At 35.9% G+C, this 23144-nt stretch overlaps 2 protein-coding genes and 1 pseudogene across 4 annotated transcripts; 2 read left to right on the top strand and 1 right to left on the bottom strand.

The window, feature by feature from the left end:
* Positions 1 to 3651: 3651 nt before the first annotated feature.
* On the top strand, positions 3652 to 6735 carry LOC120153865. 2 transcript variants are annotated; one of them, XM_039165733.1, is made up of 6 exons: positions 3658 to 4172; positions 4923 to 5051; positions 5126 to 5246; positions 5364 to 5445; positions 6093 to 6145; positions 6261 to 6735. In XM_039165733.1, the coding sequence occupies exons 1-5, from the start codon at positions 3876 to 3878 to the stop codon at positions 6136 to 6138; spliced, it is 675 nt and encodes a 224-aa protein (XP_039021664.1). In that variant the 5' UTR covers positions 3658 to 3875; the 3' UTR covers positions 6139 to 6145; positions 6261 to 6735. The 2 variants fall into 2 exon arrangements, with proteins under 2 accessions (XP_039021665.1, XP_039021664.1); XM_039165734.1 differs by lacking the exons at positions 6093 to 6145; positions 6261 to 6735 and having other exon boundaries at positions 3652 to 4172; positions 5126 to 5260; positions 5364 to 6077.
* A 6659-nt stretch (positions 6736 to 13394) lies between these two features.
* Positions 13395 to 15632, top strand: LOC120153862 (annotated as a pseudogene).
* A 2560-nt stretch (positions 15633 to 18192) lies between these two features.
* LOC120153864 (GDSL esterase/lipase CPRD49-like) lies at positions 18193 to 21932 on the bottom strand. Of its 2 annotated transcripts, XM_039165732.1 has the most exons (7): positions 21928 to 21932; positions 20801 to 20911; positions 20030 to 20107; positions 19583 to 19723; positions 19229 to 19305; positions 18991 to 19140; positions 18193 to 18550 (listed from the first exon to the last, which is right to left on the bottom strand). In XM_039165732.1, the coding sequence occupies exons 2-7, from the start codon at positions 20909 to 20911 to the stop codon at positions 18337 to 18339; spliced, it is 771 nt and encodes a 256-aa protein (XP_039021663.1). In that variant the 5' UTR covers positions 21928 to 21932; the 3' UTR covers positions 18193 to 18336. The 2 variants fall into 2 exon arrangements, with proteins under 2 accessions (XP_039021663.1, XP_039021662.1); XM_039165731.1 differs by lacking the exon at positions 21928 to 21932 and having other exon boundaries at positions 20801 to 20991.
* Positions 21933 to 23144: the final 1212 nt, after the last annotated feature.

Here is a 23144-nt window from a genome sequence, read left to right as displayed (position 1 = left end):
AATTTTATAAATAGTTATGTAAGCATCGTGACGATCAACGTTTGATTCCGTTAGTCAAAAGGTTATATTGATTTTTATCTCAGTTTAATAGTCACCTTGAATAAGGGTGTTTAAATCCGGGTACCCGGATCCTCGGGTCATTTTAACTATTTTTATTTTTGAATTCAAGTTTTATTTATATTAACCAAACATTTTTTTACTTTTAAAAAATTTAAAATGAAAAATATTTTTAAAAAATTAAAATAAAATACAAAAATACTTTTTTAGAATCCAAATTTTTTGAATTAAAAAAAATAAAATAATTAAAATATAAAAGCAACTCTATAACTTACGCATAATATAAAAATTAAAAATAGAATTTATAGAATATATTAGCACGAACCAAATGACGTCCGTAGTGAATGAATTGTTGTTATTCTTTGAAGACCCAGGTTCGAGCACTATAGATGCCAAGGATGTGAGTGTTCAATGTCAAAAGACTAATCTTTGAATAAATATTATCTTGTATTTAGCCCAGATTAATAAAAAAAAGTTTTAGAATATATTAATATGTTAATTATTTTAGTTAAAATATTAATTTGAAATTTTCATATAAATAATAATTTCAATAAAAAAAAGGTTATTATGTTGAATATCCACCTCAACATTTTAACCGTAATAACAACACCAATTATGTGAATTAATTAATAATTTATAAAATACAAATTACGTCATATTTAAATTTAAGCACTATATAAATTTGAGCATAACAAAGGAAAATCAAACTTTAACTTGTTTTACACAAAAATGTGTTCCTGATGTTTAGATTAAAAAAGAGTCACAAAAGGACAATAGAAAAAGAAATTAAGATTTGCTATTTTTTTTATAAGAAGAAGTTTTAACACTATATAGACCCAAATTAATATTTTAAGTTAATCTCTTAAAATTTTATAATTTTTATCACATTTTCAAGTGCATCACAAGCTTACCGTCTTTTAATATTATATTAAGTTGCCGCATACTAAAATTATCTTATATATATTGGGTACATTGAGTAAAAACTCCTTCAGCGGAGCATAAAATCTGAGCGTTCCCTCTCCTCTGGCATCAGCTATAAGCAAGGGATTAGTTCTGTAGGTGGACTCATCAAAATGTTGATCTCTTCTTCCCGCTCTCTAGCTATGTTCGCCAGGCGATCGACACACTTTTTTTTTTGCCCAAATGTGCTTGTGTTGTTCATCCAACCTTCCATTCGGATAGTCTCACAGTTCTTCAGCAGCGTACCTCCTGGATTGTCATCAAAGAGTTAATATAGATCAAAAGATTTCATATGATAGCTGGGTGATAGGCTAAAAACTATAATTATTAAATTAAATCGGGAAAAAAAACACAGCAGTCTTTCATGGAAATTAATTGGGCCTTATTTGGTCTAGGTCAAAAGAAAACGCAGACAAGTAATCAAACTGGGAAAACAATTTAGTGGTTGAGATTTGACCAACAAAAGTAAAGTAGACAAATTAGATTAATACTTTCATTCTAACAAGAAAAAGCTCGTCAATTAGTTGATAAAAGTTCATGCATTTAATTCTAGCGTACATAAATATTAAAAAAAAGCATTGGAGGAATAAAACCCAGTGGATACATAAAGAAAAAGTATCATGTAAATACAAGGAAAATTATCACGTGCAACCAATGTTTTTAAAAACGGATCGAATATTGAACCGGTGAAGGTACTAGTTCACTGGTTTATTAGTTTAATCGGGTTCAATCACGGTTGAACCAGATTTTATATAAAATAATATTTTTTTAATTTTACATAATATTCAAAGCAATATTAATATATATGTAACACTTTTTTTAAGTTTACAATATTAAAAGATATAAAAATACCACAAGTCATAACATATATAAGTTAAAAACTATAAAATCAAGTGAAACAAAATGATTCAAATCAATTACAACATAATATTTAAGGTAAAACATATTAAATAATAAATATAATTATATAACTATAATCAAAAAGAATAAAATTGGAGCTTAAAAAATCATAATAAATTATGTTATTTTGTTTAATTTTTTTTTTAAAATAATCTCACATGGCTAAAAAACATACAAAAGCATCCCAAAAGTTTAAAGAGTAAAAATATGAGATCAAAACAATCTCACATGCTAAAAAACATAGAAGAGCATCACAACTTAGTTCTATAAATAATAGAGGTAATTTGACATTCAAAATCATTGAGTCTTTTGGTGAGCACAAAGAATTATTCTTTAGCTTCAATTGAGCTCAAATTTTAAGCTTCAATCGAACTTCTAATTTTTTTTGAGTTCGAGCCTTTTCGAGTTCAAGTTTTAATATTATATTTCGAGTTCGAGTTGAACTTGATAATTTTTAGCTCGTGAATTTTTTAGTCGAGTTGAGCTTACTTTTCGAGTCGAGCTCAGCAATACTCGAATTTGACTTGGCTAGTTGAACAAACGACGTCGTTTGGTTTAATTTTTTTAAAGAAAAAAAGTGAATCGGCGGTTCAAACCGGTTTTGCTGATTTTCAGTCGGTTCACCCCTGTTTTACTGGTTTTCAGCCGGTTCATTGCCAGCCCATTTTTGTGAGGTAACCGGACCGGATAGGCCACCGATTCACGGTTCAACCGGTTGAACCGGCTGGTCCGGTTTTGATAATCATGCGTGCAACAGTTTTAATATACAGTTAAAGAAATATACTATTAGTTTTATTATTATTTTTTAATAAAATCGATAAAAAAAATTACTGAAAACATTATTATTTATATCTATTTTGTTATAATTAGGCGTTTTACCGATTTTGTTAACATATATTGTAAAATACTATCGATTTTGTTATTTTTTCTATTAATTTTTTACTATTAGGGATTTTACCAAAAATATTAAAAAACATTAATATTTTAGATAAAAATAATAATATTTTAATTAAAAAATTATCAATTATATTAAATAAATAATAATAAAATTACTTTCTTTAATCGTATATTAAAACTACAGTATATGTTGGGCAGGGGACAGTAGATTTCTGCTCTGATAGTAATAGCCATGGTTGTCTTTTCAGATTGGCTGATTCCATCTAAATCCAAAGAGATTTCCCACCTATTATATATTATTCACTTTTATTGTCTTCTTCTTCTTCTTCATGTCCTTTACACCATCACCGTTCTCTTCTAGCGCGTGCAACCACTCGCAGTTCAATTATCGTGAATAGTGCACCAATCAATTTGTGAATTATCATCAAAGTGTTGATATAGTTGTATAATGTAGTCGCGTGTTATTACATTTGTTTTCGTTTAATAAGTTCCAAATTGACAGAACGAACTTTTTTAGATAAGATCAATAATACAAACTAAAAAAATCAAGATTGATTATCATTAAACAACATATGTATTATTGTTAGATAAATTTAAAAAAAATTAATTTAAAAATTAAACTCATGTTTAATTTGACTTAATTATAAAATTCTTATCACTTAATCTATAATTATTAGATAGATTTTAAAATATTTTCTCTAGCATGATAAATAATAAATTTTAATAATCACTCTCTTTTTTTTTACATAAATTATAGAAATGCTGAGTTTTTATTTTTTAACGTCCTATTTATACATAACCGTATATTTTGGGTCCAAAGTGATTAAATCAGCCATCACTCGCCGTGAACCAGCTCACTTTCTTTCATTTTTTTCTCTCCAGACTTTCTTCTCGGTGCTACTACTCTGATAAAACTGCTTATCTAAGAGAGAAGGGGAGAAAAATCTCTTGACCAAAGGAGAGATGAAGATTTTATCCGTTAAGTGATAATCATATCTTATGAACCGTTCCGATTCGTGCTAAAACCCCGTGCCTATCTTAGATTAATCGTACGGGTTTCGATGGCTGAGTTGACTCAGACCGAGGTGTACTCGCCTCGGTCGTTGCAAGTATGGAGAGCTCTTTTGAACTGGCTGACCTTTTTCTATCAGATCTTTGCGCAGATCATCACAGCGGTTGGTCAGTATCCTTTGCTTTCTTCCTCGTCTTCTTCGTCGACGACTTCGACTTCAACGCACCATTTCAAGCCATTGCCTGTTGTTGACTCGACTGCAATTGAGTCGCCCGCTACGGTCGAGATCGCTGCCGTTTTGGACTCACCTGTTCCAGCTGATGAGGCCCACGTCAAAAAATTAACGGTAGTTTTTTTTAAAAATACCGTTTTCCCTGTATTATGATCTATAATTTGTTTTAGAATAGATGCACTAATAATTTGAAGTTTTCCTTAGAAACAATTGCTCTGTAGTAAAAAATATATTTTAATTTTGTTAGAAAAGTAGTTAGTTTTGTTGAACTTAATTTGCTTCAAAATAAGCTTCGTTAACTTCTTTGAAGAAGTAGTAAGTATTTCATAAAGACATTAAAGCATTGTTATGGACGTGGACTAATAGTTCTAATTAACTTAATTCAATTGAAGAATGAAAAAAATAAATAGGGAACTTAAGCAATTAATTTATTGGGTTATCAGCATTACTTTGGGAGATGTAGACATGTAGGAAACAGAAAAGCAGACTGCAGTTAACTTGAGACAATTCAGTTGGAAGCAGGGTTTCAAAAAATGTTCTGCGACCGCGATTTCGTCTGTGATATAGCGGTTTCGCCGCCGTCCGAGTTACCTGCTACACTCGTAATAGCGCCCGCGACGGCCGCAATCACGGTAAATCCGAAATGACCGAAAACATAACCGCGATTTGAAACTCTGGTTGGAAGTTAATTCATTTTTTGTTATAAAGGTGCCAACTTTCAATCTTTCATTACTTTAAGGTAAGGTTTGAAAACAGGTGAAACTGTAAAACAAAATGAATATGGCGTGTCGTGAATATTTTGATTGATTGTTTGGTGTATTATTGTTGTGGAGTTCTATCTAGGTCTGATTCATGCCCTTGCAGGTAGTTCTTGACTTGGATGAAACTCTAGTATGTGCATATGAGACATCTAGTCTGCCACCTTCCCTTCGTAACCAAGCAACGGATGCTGGATTGAAGTGGTTCGAGTTGGAATGTGTATCTTCGGACAAGGTTTGCAATGAATAATAATTGATTCTCTACTTTAAATGATAGTAGTTCTCATGTGGGTGTTCTGGTCTTTATAGGAATGTGAAGGGAAGCCTAAGATCAACTATGTTACAGTGTTTGAGCGCCCAGGGTTGCAGGATTTTCTAAACCAACTAAGTGAATTTGCTGAGCTTGTACTATTTACTGCTGGCCTTGAAGGTTTGCTCATAATTGTACATTGTTTTATTTTGAACTTATTTCACAGTTTTCTTATATTTCTTCCTTTTTCTGCCCTCTTTCCTGCATTATCTCATGACTTCTAATGGTTTCCCACAGGCTATGCTAGACCACTTGTTGACAGAATTGATGTAGAAAATCGATTTAGTCTTCGACTTTATAGACCTTCTACTATTAGTACGTAAGTATGCTTCCCCCACATGTACCTTTCGTAATTTCTGGCCTATTATTTCTAGTGTAGACTAAAATCAATGAAACGTTTTCATCTTTTGCATTGCACATTTCCTGCCTTTGGAATTAAACTGATACTGGTTCTTTATATTTCATTGCCTATTATATGCTTTCTCGTATACCCTATCCTATGTTAAATGGACCTTAGTCATGATATACAGGGGGGGACTTCTCTTCCCAGGGATGTTCATGTATAAGGGCCAAAACCTGCACGTATAAATTCCTTCCCGTTTTTCCCTGCTATCTTTTTGTAAGATGACTTCAAATTTTAGGCAACATGAATCTCCAAAAGGAAATGTTTTGGAGTTTTGCTTAGATTTTATGAGTTCATTTTAAGATTTTGCGAAGTTGTGTTAATGACTTGATCTTCTAAGTTCTGTTTGATAAAGTTTAGGAAAGCATTGTTGAGTAGTTTAATTTCATATCTAAGATATAAGGATATATTGTTTAGTTTAGGTGTCCAAAAACTCCTAAAATGCTTTATGCCAAGCTTTGACGTTTTAGAGTGAATTTGTGCTTCCTTTATGTTGGATGCATATGCATACACCTTACAACTTGTACCCTCGTGATTCCATGCGTCCCCTTCTCTGCAATCAGTAAATGGGATTCCATGCGTCCCCTTTTCTGCAGGGCAGCCACATGATACACAGGTACCATCGTGATTTGCCTTAAAGCTAAATCTGTTAACTGCATGCAATACCAATTTCTATAGATATGAGATTGCTGTTTACTTACAACTTGTACATTTGGTTTTATATTGAGAAGCTTGTAGATGTCATTCTTCCACTTCTCAAGCACCTTTCTCAGCAAAAAGATGTGAGACCAGTTCTTTACGACAGGTTCCACATGCCTGAATGGTTTCAGAAGCAGGGTATCCCCGCTTCTGGCTGGTCAATGTAGGAAAAAGATCATAGAGGATGCCTTCAATTCTTCTTGCTACTTTCAGTGCAAACCTCTATCATCCACAGGCAGCATCTTGTTATATTATTCGTGACCTTCGTACTGCATCCGAATTCTAGGGGTGCCGACGAATGCCACCAGAGACATGGAAAGCGATGAATGTGATGATATCGCTTATTCGATTGGGTAAAACTTTTATGTAGATGAAGGTATGCAAAAAACTCCTGATTCTCTGTGTAACGTTGTTTATAAGCTTTACGATTCTGTTGGGTGTTTATGAATCTTTCTGAATTTTGTAAATTTGTTCTCAAATCAATGATTATTCGTAGTTTACACATCATTTACCATGTTGATTTCTATACTGCTTCCTACAAAATATGCGAGGGGTGCGAAACTATTATAGCTGATACTAAAATTATATAAACTCAAGTTCGTCTCTTGAAATTTTTTAAGTTCAAGTTTGTCTCCTCCTAACTTAAAATCCTGTTCCGTCCTTACCCAAGATGCCTAAAGAAAATATTTTTTTATGAATGACGTCATTCAATAAGCTCCCAAAGTAAGATCGAAGACTATCATTGATCACTTATGGTTATGTTTTGACAATTTTTCGTCACTAATTTCAAAAAACATAATATATGGTTCACTTTCATTTTTATTTAATTAAGATGTAATCATCACGAGTTAACTATCGTTAACAGTTAACAGATTAGGTGATGTGGCAGTTAAAGATTTTGGTATAATCACACATTTGATTTTTATTATTTACATATTCTATCAATTTAGTTTTACTTTGAATAAATTAAAATAAATTTAATCCTCCAATCGAATAATTCCATGTGTCATTAGTGTCTCGTGTCGTGCCATGTATCACCATTAGATTAACTTTATTTTAATTTAATATATTTTTAAATTAAAATAAAAAATAAAATATTTTTTAAATTAATTTATTAATAAAATATATTTAATAAGATAATATAATTTTTTTTAAAGATAATATATATATATATATATATATAATATTATGAATTTAAGTTAAATATTTATACACTAAAATACAAAATATATACATCATGTTGTATTTTTTACACATGGCATTATTCGATTTAAGGATTAAATTTATTTTAATTTATAAAAAATAAGACTAAATTGAGAGAATATGCAAATAACATGGACCAAATATGTGATTATACCAAAATATTTAGCTGTCACATCACCTAATTTGTTAACTATTAACGACAGTTAACCCATGGTGATCACATCTTAATTAAATAAAAACAAAAATAGTCATATCTTAACTAAATAAAAACCAAAGTGACCATATATTATATTTTTTAAAATAAGTGACAAAAAAATGAATAAAACACATATATATAAGTGATTAATTATATAATTAATCCTTTTGTTAAATAATAATTTGATTACTAAAGTAGAAAAGAGATAATAAGTTAATGATAATGGTATAGTTTATTCTTAATAAGAAATATAAAGTACGAGTCATGTCAGACTTTTAGTTGTTTTGAACTTGAATTGAGTATTATACCTCATTATCCAACAACTTTAGATTTAAAAAAGATTTATTTTGATTTGATTTTTAAGATAAAATTTGTTCAAGAAATAACATAAACTTATATATTAAATTTTTTATTTTTATTTGATAGAATAAAGATTTAATTGAAATATATATATAAGATATTATCGTAGTTATACCTACATACATTAGATTAATTGTAGTATTCTTTTGGGTTAGAGATTTTTCATAAAAATTTATTCTACCGGTGTGACTCAGAATCCGTCTGAGTCCGAGTCTTAAGTACTTTACCCATACAAATATCCGTATGTTCACAAACACGGCCGCTTAAACGCTCTAAAAACCTGGAAGTCCCACATTTTCAAACTATTTCCTTTCTTCTCTCTTGCCAAATGAAGCTGACGGACGGAAACGCTCCCTTTTCCGCCGTCAAGTTCGACTGTTTTAAAGGACGAAACCATACTTCCTTTTTCTTTCCGCCGTTGGTTTCTATATCGTTATCTCATTCTCTCCGTTGATTCATGCTCTGGGTTCTGGCTTAACGTTCGCCATCGCCTACGCCACCGCCACTGTATGCGCCATCGTAGCCGCCGAGCCGGCCCAACGCATTATCTGCTACCGCGCTGGCGACGCTTCCTCCTTCGTTGTCTCCATCCTCCCTAACGTCTCTTACTTTACCCTCGCCGGTGGTGAAACAAGTTGTTAAAAAGTAATATAAGAGCTGTGGAAAAATTAATCTTCATTTCTCAACTCACAAATTACAATCTGTTTACATATATATATATATATGTGAACCTTTTCAATCTAACTGCCTAACTAACTTAAAACTACTTGTAACAAACTATTAACAGAAAAAACTGATTACAAACTCAACACTCCCCCTCAAGTTGGATGTTGAAAAACATTTTCAACTCTTAACTTGGATAGTAGATAACCATGTTGCTGACTTCCCAAGGCCTTGGTCATGATGTCTGCAAGCTGTTCATGTGTTGAAATATGTTCCGTTTGAATCATTCCTTCATGTATCTTTTCTCTCACAAAATGGCAATCAATTTCAATGTGCTTTGTCCTTTCATGATACACTGGATTAGCTGCTATTTGAAGTGCAGCTCTATTGTCACAGTAAAGTTTTGCAGGCTTCAGACCCTTTATGCTAAGCTCTGTAAGCAAACCTTGCAACCAAACCAACTCAGAAGTGACCACTGCCATAGCTCTATATTCTGCTTCTGCCGAAGACCTTGCTACAACATTTTGTTTCTTTGATTTCCACGAAACCAATGAATCACCAATCTTAATGCAAAAACATGTTACAGATTTTCTTGTCATCGGACATGATCCCCAATCTGAATCACAATAGGCTGAAAGTTGACAAATCGAAGAGGATTTTAACAAGATTCCTTGTCCTGGTTCCTTCTTGACATATTTAACTACTCTTAAAGTTGCCTCCATATGAGACCTCTTAGGTTGATGCATGAATTGACTAAGAAGATTCACTGCATATGTAATATCAGGTCTTGTATATGTCAAGTAAATCAGCCTCCCAATAAGTCTTTGATAAACTGACTTTTCAACAAGATTATGTTCATCTTCATTATCCTGCTGCACAATCTTATCATAGTCCAAAGTAGTCAACTTCAGATTCTGCTCCAGAGGAGTAATAGTAGGCTTTGCTTCCTCCAAACCAGTATCTTTGATTAACTGTAGTGCATACTTTCTTTGATTCAAAAGTATGCCTTCTTTTGACCTCAATACCTCTATTCCTAAGAAATATTTTAACTCCCCCAAATCCTTCATCTTAAAATGACTATTCAACATTTGCTTCAATTCATCAATCAATTCACTACTATCACATGTGATTACCAAATCATCAACATAGACTAATAACAAGGCCATTTTACCTTGTTGTCTCTTGATGAACAATGAGTAGTCATACTTGCTTTGAACATAACCAGTCGAGACCAATGCCTCTGTTAATTTCAGATTCCATTGCCTGGAAGCTTGCTTGAGACCATACAATGATTTTTGCAGTCTACACACAATCCTCTCCCCCTGACTGCAAAAACCCTCAGGTAGTTGCATATAAATTTCCTCAGAAAGATCTCCTTGCAGAAAAGCATTGAATACATCCATTTGCAATAATGGCAAATGAAGAATAGAAGCAAGTGCTAAAATGGTTCGAATAGTTACCATCTTAACCACAGGAGAAAATGTGTCAACAAAATCAATTCCCTCCTGTTGATTATAGCCTTTAGCAACCAAGCGAGCTTTATATCTCTCAACCTCACCTGATGCTTTGTACTTACATCCAATAGGAATTTTTCCTGGTGGTAATGGAACAATGTACCAAGTTCTATTAGACTCCAATGCATGTATTTCTTCTTTCATAGCTTGAATCCAAAGTGGATCTTGAACAACCTCAGAATAAGATTGAGGCTCAGAAATTTGAGATATGGAAGACAAGCATATTTGAGTGTGAATTGGTAAGTGAGAATAAGAAAGAGAACTGAAATTTGAAGAAGAGGATTGACAAGAGCAAACAAAGTTATTTAACCAAGTAGGAGGCTTTGATACTCTAGAGGATTTCCTAGAGGGAATAGGTGCACTTAGTGAAGCAGAAGACTGAACTGAAGTCTGAGAGGTGTGTTCATCATTATCGGTACTCAATGCAGTAGGAGTAGTATGAAGAGAGCTAGAATGTTGAGGACTTGGAGTATTTAAAACTAGGAAATCATCATCATGAACAAGGGTAGTAGATGGGAAAAAGGTTGGATCAGAATTATAAAAGGAAGAAGATTGATGAAATGGAAACTGATTTTCATGGAACTTTACATCCCTACTGATGAATAGTTTTTTAGAGTCAAGATTAAACAGCAAATAACCTTTTTGGGTTGGAGAGTATCCCAAAAAGACAAAAACAAAGGCTCGAACATCAAACTTATCATGAGGAGCAAGATTTGTTGCAAAACAGAGACACCCAAAAACTCTAAAGTGTTCATAAGAAGGAGGTTTATGATATAGTAATTCAAAAGGAGTTTTCCAACATAAGACTGAAGAAGGCAACCTATTGATAATATAGCAAGCAGCTAACACACATTCTCCCCAGAATTTAAAAGGGACCCGAGATTGAAAACGAAGAGCCTGAGCAATTTCTAAAAGATGCCTATGTTTACGTTCTGCAACCCCATTCTGTTGAGGAGTGCGCACACAAGTACTTTGATGGATAATTCCCAATGATACAAACAAGGGAGAACACTCAGAATTGAAAAATTCACGACCATTATCACTACGAACAATTTTAACTGAGAGAGAAAACTGATTCTTAACCATTAAGATAAAGGTTCGAAGACAGGAAACAACATCATTCTTAAGCTTCAATAAGTACACCCAAGACATCCTAGTATAGTCATCTACAATAGTTAAGAAAAAACGTTGACCAGCATGAGTAGAGATTCGATAAGGCCCCCACAAATCAATATGAATCAATGTAAATGGAGTGGTGGTCCTGGAATTGCTAACTGGAAATGGAAGTCTAGATTGTCTAGCTAAAGGACAGATATAACAATGTTGAACCGATTCATGATGCAAATTCTCATTATGAAACATAGGCAATTTTCTTAATTGAGAAGCTGGAACATGTCCTAAACGAGCATGCCAAAGACTTGTTTTATTTGCATCAACAAATTTACAAGTATTGAGAAAAGTTTCAGAAGGTGTACATGCATCAACAGAATGTTCTAAGGTAGAAATAGAAAAAACAGAATTTGATGGAAACCTGAGCATGTATAGGCCTCTATATTCTTTACCAATCACCCTCATCATGCCATTGCAAAGATCCTGCAATATGCAAAGGTCAGGATAGAAAAAACAGCACAGTTTAACTCATGAGCCAGTCTTGAAACATAAATGAGATTATGAGTAAAGTGAGGCACATGAAGAACATTAGATAATTGAAGACCATTTGGGAGCCTAACAGAACCTATATGTGTGACAACAAAGGATTTGCCAGTAGGCAGCTGAACAAATTTAGGCGTGGATGTACAAGGCACATGATTGAGCATGCATTTTAAGTCTGACAAAATATGGTCAGTTGCTCCAGAATCCAGAATCCATTCAATTGAATTATAAGTAAGAGAACAGAATGTACCTGTCAGATTCACAGAGGAATCTGGACTGGAACTTTGAGCTGAAGATCGATTTAGAAGCCCCAGAAGCTGCTGATACTGTGCAGTTGTAAAAACTGGTGGAGCTGGAGTAGACACCTCACGATCAGAAGGAGTCACCATAGCAGCTTGGGAACCCTTCTTCTTGTTGAATTTAAAATCAGGAGGAAAGCCAATAAGGCGATAGCAATTCTCTTTTTTATGGCCCTTCACCTTACAATGATCACAGACGCCAGTAAAACATCGACGGTTGCCAGAAGCATTGGAATACAGTGCTGTAGAGTCCAAGAGGGGGACAACGCCGGATAACTGAAGGCGATGAGATTCCTCCTGACTAATCATGGAATAGGCGCTATTGACCGAAGGTAAGGGCTGCATCAACAGGACTTGACTTCGAATGGCAGTGTACGAGTCATTCAGCCCCATGAGAAACTGGAACAATCTCTGTTGAGAAACATGGCGTGAACTGGACTGAGCATTTTCACATGTACAGCTCGAGTAAGGTACCAGTGTATCATACTCGTCCCACAGAAGCTTCAACCGTGAGAAATACGCAGAAATAGAAAGCTCGCCTTGGACCATCGTGGTAATCTCACAATGAAGAAAAAATATGCGGGAACCGTCGACCTTGTCAAAGCGCTCCTTGAGATCGGCCCAAACGAACTCTGCACTGGAGGCAAAAACAATTCCAGCAGACAAATCCTTGCTCACCGAATTGATGAGCCATGACAGCACAAGGGCGTTGCATCTGTCCCACTGTTCTTGAAGAGAGGACTAAAAATCATTGCGACAGTAACCTCCATCGATGAACCCTAATTTATTCTTGGCGAGAAGTGCAATTCGCATTGAGCGACTCCAGACGGTGTAGTTATCTGGTCCAGACAACTGATGCGAGATCAAGATCGTACCCGGAGTGTTCGAGGAATGGAGATATAGCGGGTGATTAAAGTCAAGAAGCGTTGATTCGTTCATCGGGGCTGTGGTGTGTGACATCGTGACAGATGCGGCGATGAAGAAAGAGCATAAAGGTAACCTACTTCAGGAATGAGGAAAAAGAAATGAAGCAATAGCAGACCCAAGAAAGAGAAAAGGCCCAGTGAAATTGGGCTAGTCTAATACCATGTTAAAAAGTAATATAAGAGTTGTGGAAAAATTAATCTTCATTTCTCAACTCACAAATTACAATCTGTTTACATATATATATATATGAACATTTTCAATCTAACTGTCTAACTAACTTAAAACTATTTGTAACAAACTATTAACAGAAAAAACTGATTACAAACTCAACACAAGCATTTGTGGCCGCTCCGGTGGTTACACCCTCCTCTGCTAGGAAACAAACGCCCCAAATTTTCCCGCCAAACGCCTGTACTATAACAACACCAGATTGCTACAATCCCTCTCCATAGGCGGCGGTAAAATCTGCTCGACAACGAATCGAAGCCATACGAGTACTGCTGGAGACCCGTCGGAAAAGATTGGAATAGCACCGATGAGCTACCCCATGGAAATTACACCATGGGTAAAATCACATCCGGGTTTGGGTTTTCATGTGGGATTGTTTTGAGTGAAAACGGTCGGGTGACTTGTTGGGGACGTAACTAAGTAGGCAAAGACATTGAAGAACAATTCGGGAACTTATCAGTCTCGAATATCGAAGCTGGGTTTTCCCATGTTTGTGGAGTGAACTCAGCTGGAGATTTACTTTGTAAAGGCGATAACTCAAAGGGTCAATTAAACGTTCCTTTAAACAAAGGTTTAAACTTTGCTTCTGGGTTAGCTCTTGGCGAAGATTTTAGCTGCGCAATAAGGAGATCGAACGGTACAGTTGTTTGTTGGGGTTCCATAAACGAGACCACCGTCGAAGGAATCGAGTTGGAATCCATTGTTTCAGTCTTAAATTTTACGTGTGGATTAACCACTAGGAATTTTTCAATTGTTTGTTGGGGTCCAGGGTGACCTGGAAACGATGGGTTAGCTTCTAATGCAAACGAGTTACCTTTGGGAGCTGTGATTTTACCAGGGCCTTGCGTTCAATCCCCTTGTAATGAGTGTGGATTATACCCTCAATCAAGTAAGCTTTGTTTTGGAACTGGTAACATCTATAAACCTTCACCTTGTTTTAATTTCAACACCCCATCACAACCGTCATTACCGCCGCCGGCTTCACCTCCGGAGTTTTTGAATCGGTCTCTTCATGGAGGAGATGGTTATTGGCTTTTGTAATAGTTGGAGCAGTTGGAATTTTTCTGGGGATTTGTAGTATTATTTACTGTTTATGGACTGGGATTTGCTGTGGGAGAAAGAAAGTACATAATTCAGTTCAGCCAACAATCACTAGAACTGGTTCCAATGGTGGTCCAGGATAAAAAAAACAGTCCTTCTTCGAGGTCATTTTCGATCAGACGCCATAGCTCATGAGCAATGAAGCGTCAAATAAGTGGAACATCATCCAAACATGCTGATGGAGCGGAGGAATTCAGCTTGGTCGAGCTTGCTGCCGCTACCAATGATTTCTCACCCGAAAACAAGATGGGTGCCGGGAGCTTTGGGATCGTTTACAAAGGGAAGCTGTGGGATGGCCGTGAGGTGGCCATTAAAAGAGGTGAAACAGGTCAGAAAACAAGAAATTCCAAGAGAAAGAGACGGCATTTGAATCAGAATTGGTATTTTTGTCAAGGCTTCATCATAAGCATCTGGTGAGGCTTGTTGGGTATTGTGAAGAAAAAGATGAAAGGGTTCTGGTTTACGAATACATGAAGAACGGTCCGGTGTATGATCATTTACATGATGAGAACAACGTCGAGAAAAGTAGTAGTTTGATTAATTCAGGAAAATGAGGACCCGAATCGCGTTGGATGCTGCCCGAGGAATCGAATATCTTCACAATTATGCAGTTCCACCTATAATCCATAGGGATATAAGTCTTCCAACATATTACTTGATACGAATTGGACAGCATGAGTTTCTGATTTCGGACTTTCCATGAAGGATCCGGAATCCAACCGCGATTACAGGCTGATGAAAGCGGCAGGAACGGTAGGTTACATTGACCCTGAGCACTATGGGTTAAACGTATTAACAACAAAGAGTGATGTCTATGGACTTGGAGTTGTAATGCTAGAACTTCTAACGGGGAAAAGAGCCATATTCAAGAATGATGAAAGTGGTGGCACCCCAATAACCCTGGTGGATTTTGCAGTGCCTGCAATTATTGCAGGTGAAATGGTTAAGGTATTGGGCCCAAGGGTTGGACCACCAGAGCTTAATGAAGCTGAAGCAGTGGAGCTTATGGCATATACAGCAATGCATTGTGTGAATTTAGAAGGCAAAGAAAGGCCCATAATTGGTGACATTGTTTCTAACTTGGAGAGGGCATTGAATGTTTGTGATGGCAGCCATGGAAGCATCTCTAGTGGTGCATTTTCACTCGTTTCAGACTGAAAATTTTTCCCTTTTTGTCAACTATTTTTTTTCAATCAATTATTCATCTAAATACACATCATTTTGGAATGTAAAGATGTTCCATTTTTTAGGACTTCTTTTTCCCCTCCATCTAACAGCGTGAGCTGTTTGTGCACATTGATAGCAGTGTGTTCATTTCTGGGGTTGGATTCAAATTTGACCAATTGAGTTCATTTCACACTAAAAAGGGTACCCAAGATTTTGTCAAACCCGTTGACTCAAATGGTCCAACAAACACAATGAAAAATGAATAAAGAAATCCTTCTAAAATTGAGAGTTTTATATGAAGTAAACTGGGGAAGAATGATTTTGATTCAACTAGGGTTTGGTCAATACAATTATGAAGGGGGGGTGGGGGAATTGTTGAACAGTGACGGCGACCTGCCTCCCTTTTTGCCCATATTTTCAATCATTAGTGCAAGTGTGGAAAGGGTTGGCAAAATCAAGAAAAAGATGTGGTGAAAAGTGTGTGACCCTATCATTATCATCTCTGCACATTGATGAAAACAACTCATTCAGCAACGGAACTCCCCCTCAAAGTATTTCCAGTTATGCAAAATCTCATTAAACAATAATGGGATTGGGTAATAAATAAGGTTTTTGGATTGGATATGGTTTTCTTTTCAAGATATTGTTTTTTTTTTAAAAATGTTTCATATTCTATTGTGATTAGGCCTGTAAATGAACTTAACGTTCAGCGAACCGTTCATGAACCGTACGGCAGGAAGTTCGTTTATGTGCGTTTATTTAATAAATGAACGAACATGAATAAGATTTTGTGTTCGTTTAATTAAATGAACGAACATGAACATAGGTCTCGTTCGTTCATTTACGTTCGTGAACGTTCGGTTATGTTCGTTCGGTTATGTTCGTTTATGTTCGTTCGGTTATGTTCATTTATGTTCATTCATTTATGTTTAACTCAATCTTCTTAAATCAATTTTGGTGACCAATTTGTAAGTATCTTAAAAATATTAATTAATATGATATTCTGATGACCAATTCCATAATTAACCCAATTTTATTTGGAAAATCCAATAATATTAACACAGTTTAGTTCTTTTTGAACGATCTATAAGCTGCATACCCAGCACCGTCAACATCTACTGCGCCGAAACCCTATGTGACTGCACCACCAGCTGGTTATCCGATGAGCAAAGAGTAGTCCCAGAAACCGGTTGCTTTCGAAACCAAGTCCAAAGGTGATGGATTCTGGAAGGGATGTTAAGTATTAAGCACCGTTTCTTCTACTCAAATAATCTTCTTTTCTTTCATATATAATGGAGTATTCGAATTTACAAGTAAATAGTGATCAACCAGCAACTCAAGTCAGCTTACTTTGAACTCAAGAACCCAATAATGGTGAGGCCTTATTACATAGGTTGAGAAGTTCTTTAACGCGTTTCATCGAACAAATTTTGTGCACCATCCGGATATGAAAGTTTAGCCAGCCGAGAAAGAATGGTTTTTGATGTATGAGTTGGTGTGAACAATAAACCAACATACTTCTCTCATCTCCCAATTTTCAACTTCTACATAGCACAAAGCGAAGGACATGTTTGTTTGATCCCCATGGATTAAGGTCGGCAATCACATGAAACACAATCTGTGTTCATCTCGACTGTTGTTGAAGGAGATAAGAAGAAAGAAAGTGGAGGAACGTTATGCAATCCGACATCAGTAGCAAACAAGCAGCTCGGGGTTGGTAACTTATATAAAAGAAGATGGGGGAGAATAGGTTTAAGCATCTTTGCGCTTGAGGCAATGTCGAGCTCGGAATCGAGCTTGAATCGAGCTCAGAATCGAGCTTGAATCAAGATCTTAAATTTTTTTTGAGTTCGAGTCGAGTTTCAATATTATATTTCGAGTTCGAGTTGAGCTTGATAATTTTAAGCTCGCGAGTTTTCGAGTCGAGTCGAGCTGACTTTGAAAGTTTTCGAGTTCGAGTCGAGCTCAGCAATACTCGAGCTCGACTCGGCTCGTTTATACCCCTAGGTAGGGTCTCCAACGTTTATGTTCGTTTATGTTCGTGTTCATTTATGTTCGTGTTTGTTTATGTTCGTGTTCGTTTATGTTCGTTTATTTATTAAATAAACGAACATGAACAAGTTATATTCCTTAATAAACGAACATGAACAAAAAATATTTTGTTCGTTTATGTTCGTGTTCGTTTATGTTCATTTATTTATTAAATGAACGAACATGAACATACCTCCGTTCGTGTGCGTTCGGTTCGTTTACAGGCCTAATTGTGATGAAATTTAATTTGAGTTTGAGATAAACATCCCCTTTTCACGTAGGAGAATATATGAAGATCTTTGTTTATGGATTCTAAATTAATAATATAATAATTTTTAAATTGATACTTGTTTTGACGTGGCACTTTAATGATACGATGGACTACTTGAAATTTTTGTAGTGGGATGGATTCGAAGAAACGGTGTTTCCTTGAACAAAATTGTTGCTAAAAGGCAGAGTTCATATATCTTAGCATCAAACTATGGAAAATGCTAGTGTGTAAAAATGTTTTAATCATGAACAAGAGTTAGCTTGAAATAGATATTTCTACGTTTATTTAGCAGGAATTGAATTGCAACCATGTGGGTGGGTGGGTGTGCGCGCCTGTATATATTGCACTAGATTGAATTAAACTCTCGATATCTTTGCAAGAATTAACCATAGTACTCAAAGCTCAAGTCTTTCCTAATTTTATCTATAGACCTTTATCATCATTTAATTTCCATGGGATTTCGAGATATGATGATCTTAAGGACACCTCTGAACTCTAGTCCCACTGAATAGCTCGGTGAAATGTCCATTCGGACGGATTCAACGTGGTTTTCCCATCAGCAGCAACGAGATCATAAGGAGAGTCATCTGAGAATTCAGTCGGCATGGATTTCCAGTGCAGAGATGGCTTCCACTCAGCTTCTTTCAGTACTTTCAGTATCTCTGCCACCACTATTTTGCTCCCCTCAGCTGATAGATGAACTCCATCTCTGTTGAAAAGAATATATTTGACAAATTCAGTTTTGAGATCAACATCATTACAGTTAGTTAACTGCAAATAAATTAAAGGATAAACTTTGAAAGAAACAAGCCAACTCCCACTACACTATAATTACAGTTTGATTCTAGTCTCACTGTGATTTATGCTCGAGCACCATAGCTTCATTTTTCTCTCTCGTTCTTCTTTGGACCAAACGGAATTTTCGTGTTAATAAGGAAAAACCAAAGTTTCAGAACTATAGAACACAGGTGGAAAATAAACTGCCCTACCAAAACATAACAGTTCCCTAAAGTTGTTGGCAGGAAGGGAAAAAGACCGCACGGAAAATAAAGGCACATGGATGATGATTCACAAATAAAGCCAATGAACTTCCAAAATGTGATTGCATCAGAAAAATAGATAAGATTAAATTGTAGACAGTAAACTTACGTGAAGCAATTGGTTTTCCAATTATCTCTTTGTTGAATAGCAGTGAAAAGATCAACCACCTTGATATCCAATTCCTGGCAGAGCTGGATACAAGCTTCAGAATAAGTCCGGCATAACTCGTTTGTTCGAACAAGGTGGCTTAAATATTGACTGATTTACCGAAGGGGCGTCTTAGATTGACAATTTGCAATAAGATATTAGGTGGAAAAGAAGGCATAGAAAACATCCATTACATCACCTTATGTTCTTATTTACTCTTTCTTCATCAACAGGAGGACAAGTAAGAAATATCAGGCGCGTTGAATCCGAAAGGCTCTGGTTTCAGAAAGAAAAAAACAGAAGAGAAAATGGAATGAGCATTGCATGTTACTGTCAGACAGTGAAAACACCCGCTAGGTTGAGCTTAACGATGCCACTTAAAAAGACAATCAAACAGAAAAACTGAAATCTTGAAGCACTCAAAACCATTTTCTCATTGTTGATTCGATCTGACAGTTGATTTTGTATCTTTTATTCATGAAAACATGTTGGGACATTTCTTAGTCTCCATTTCATAATCATATAAATAACTGAGAGAGATGTTAGAAAATACCTTGAGATGAATTGCTATTTTCCTCATGTTGTCTATATATTCGGGAAGTGGAACATGGGGCCCAAGGCCAGATGGATGAGGCCCCATCGAATCATTACCGCCAAAATAAGTAATTATCAATGAAGGCTGATTAGAATCGTCCTGTAATACGAAAGAACAGAACTACGGTGTTAAATTCAAAACACTTTGAAAAGATTACACCTTACAAATCTGAACTCGGAATCTAATACCTATTGTATGATCAACAATGATACACAGACTGAATAGAAAAAGGGTTCCCCTACTACCTTTGGTTACTATTTTCCAAAACTCAAAATACAGATTAAAGGAACCAATTAGTATAATTAAAAAGCAGCATCCTCTTCTTTACAATAAATGACTGTTCCATAAATGTCAATCACAGTTTCAACAAGTTCGATGTAGTAACTATCATCAAAACTTTAATACCTTTGGAAATACAAGATCGAGCACCTCTAGGGAGCGCCGTGAATTCCATCCATAATATCCTCGTAAAAGTATGTCAGCCTGCGGAAGGATAGTAAATAAAGCATGATTCTCACAGAACATTAACCACACACATACAGTAAGACAGGAAAATTCTTCAACAACAGTAAATTAGAGTAGATTTGTCGTAGTGCAGTAACTGGTATAAGATCATACACCCAGCACTAGCAACAACTTCATGTCTCAGTGAAAATAATCGAATAGTTAAAAACTTTCAACTGTTATTAACTTCCTATTTTAATCTGCACGAGACCAAATAATTTGAGTGCTAAACTTGAGAAACACAATTACCATCATAAATTTTGTAATTTTATTTCTAAATCACAGGGCAAGCATTTTTACAAACAATCAAGAATTCCCCTCCTTTAACTCGTCCAAAATTACTAAAAACTAATAAAGGAACACTAATCGGTCACATTAAATTCCCTCCCACGTTTCCCTCATATGAAGAAAGAAGGGAAAAGAAACTTTCTCTTTTCTATCCTACCATTCAATGACCTGATTACCAAACAAAATCACGCGTTAAAAAAAGTAAACGAACCAAATCACTCCTCAAAAAATGAAAAATAAATAATTAAAATCTTTACTTTAGAATCAAATGACCCAGATTATCATTTATCTGAGATATAAAAATAAAAACAGTGGGCAAGAAACAGAGACGGATAACTCAACAAAGGCACTGAAAGAAAAACCCAGAAATAAGGAAGAAAATACTTTGCGGGCATAGACGTCAGCAAGAATAGCACCCCATCCACCGTTGCTGAAACTAAGTTGAACAATGGATGATCCAAACAGGACGAACTGAGGCCTAACTGGTCTCACCATCTCTCTTCTTTTCTCTCTTAGGACGGTTTTTTTTTCCTTCAAGGAAATTGGAGCCTATACAGCCTTTTGCTCCCCAAGTGCTTCTCTGCGGTCTGCCTGTATTTATGACGATATTTGTTTCACCCCTGCTTGGTAGATGGAAAACCAACTCCACTCCCTTTTTTTCCCCTTTGATTTTTTCACCTCTATTTTCGGGACAATAAAAATGGTTTAATGCACAATTTGGTCTCTAAACTTGATGACTTTTGTCAGATTAGATGTTGTGATTTTCTTTTTTGAAATTGGCCCCTAAGATTGGATAAAGTTACACAAGTTAGTTGCTCAGTTCATTTTTAAAGGTTTAATACATAAACTAACCCACGAATTTATTTTTTATTTTTAACAACAACAACAACAACAAAACCCTGATTCCCATATACAATGGGGTAAGGGGAGGTAGGATAGTAGGCTGACCCCAACGCCAGGTTGAGAGCAGCTTCCGTGGAAGACCTCCGGCAGTCAGAAAATTAAAAATAAATATAAGATGCAAATGCGTGTATAAATAAATAAATACATAGATGAACAGTCTTCATATGCAGTCTTGATATGTGCGTCTATAATGGGGAGTAATCCCTGCAAATAATTCCTTACATAGAAATCTCTGCATATAGACTGAAAATGTAAGACCCAGCTAAATTTAAAAAGAAGAAACATGAATAGAAATGATACACAAAAGTCAATAATAGCAAGCTACGATAAGGAATAAATTCAAATGAGTTAATTCTTAAACTAAGGCAACACTACTCCGATACCCTAGTTCTAAGCCTTCATACATTTCAATGACAGAAACATGTATAAAGTATAAGTCATGAAAAGTACTACAAAGACATTAAAAAGAAGACAAAGATGTTACACCCTATGGCTGTGAACCGCTCTACTCGACTACCCTGGTCTTAAGTCTCCATACTTTCCTATCAGAGGTCATGTCCTCGGTAAGGGCTAATTCCTTCAAATCAGATCTCAAGTAGTCTTCCCACTTCCGTCTTGGTCGTCCTCTCCTTCTGACACCGTCGACTGTAATCGACTCTACCCTCCTGACCGCATCCGACGGTTGTCGCCTAAGGACATGCCCAAACCATCGTAGTCTTCCCTCCCTCAATTTTTCGGATGCAGATACCACCCCCAAGTACATCCTAATAGCAGAGTTAGGTGTCATGTCCCACAGAGTCCTACCACATGTCCATCGAAGCATTCTCATTTCTGCGGCCTCCATCCTCCTTATGTGATCCTTCTTGATTGCCCAACATTCTGATCCATACTTGCCATTCTATAAAATTTTCCCTTTAGTTTTATAGGCACCTTCTTGTCATACAAAACTCCAGTAGCAGCCCTCCACTTTAGCCATCCACCTTTATACAGTGTGTAACATCTTCATCTACACCCCATCTTTATATATCATAGACCCTAGGTACTTGAAACAATCATTTGAGGGGATAATGTGTCCTTCTATGCATACTTATACATATTCATCGTTTTGGTTTCCACTGAAGTTTGAACATACATAATTTGTTTTTTCAATATTGATCCTTAGACCTTTTTCTTCCAAAGCAGTCTTCCAGGTAGCAAGTCTACTATTCAGCTCAGTTTTTGTTTCAACAATTAGGACAATGTCGTCAGCGAAAAGCATACACCATGGAACACCGTCTGGTGTCGCACAATAGATGTCGTCCATAATCAAGGCGAAGATGTAAGGGCTAAGAGCCGACCCCTGGTGGAGTCTGATTTCCACCTGGAATGCCTTGGTGTCGCCAACTGTAGTCCTAACGGTAGTAGTAGATCTACAGTACATATCACGAATCGCCCGAATATAAGCAGTTGGGATCCATCTCGTTTCCAAGGTCTTCCAGATCGTATCGCGGGGAACGCTATCATACGCCTTCTCAAGGTCAATGAACGCCATGTGAAGATCACTATTTTTTCCCTATATTTATCCATAAGCCGTCGAAGTAGATGAATCGCCTCCGTAGTAGACTTGCCTGGCATAAAGCCAAATTGGTTTTCTGAAACCCTTGTAACATGTCTCAACCTAGCCTCTATTACCCTTTCCCATAGCTTCATGGAATGGCTGAGTAGTTTAATACCTCTGTAGTTGCCACAACGTTGGGGATCTCCTTTATTCTTATAGATTGATATCACCTTTGACTCTCTCCACTCCTCTGACATCTTGGCAGTCTCTAAAATAATATTAAAGATG

This window comes from Hibiscus syriacus, unplaced genomic scaffold (assembly GCF_006381635.1).
Source record: "Hibiscus syriacus cultivar Baekdansim isolate YM2019G1 unplaced genomic scaffold, ASM638163v2 tig00111105_pilon, whole genome shotgun sequence".
Taxonomy (NCBI): Eukaryota; Viridiplantae; Streptophyta; class Magnoliopsida; order Malvales; family Malvaceae; genus Hibiscus; species Hibiscus syriacus.
Note: the sequence above shows the minus strand (reverse complement) of the source record. Positions and strands in the feature narration are given on the sequence as shown.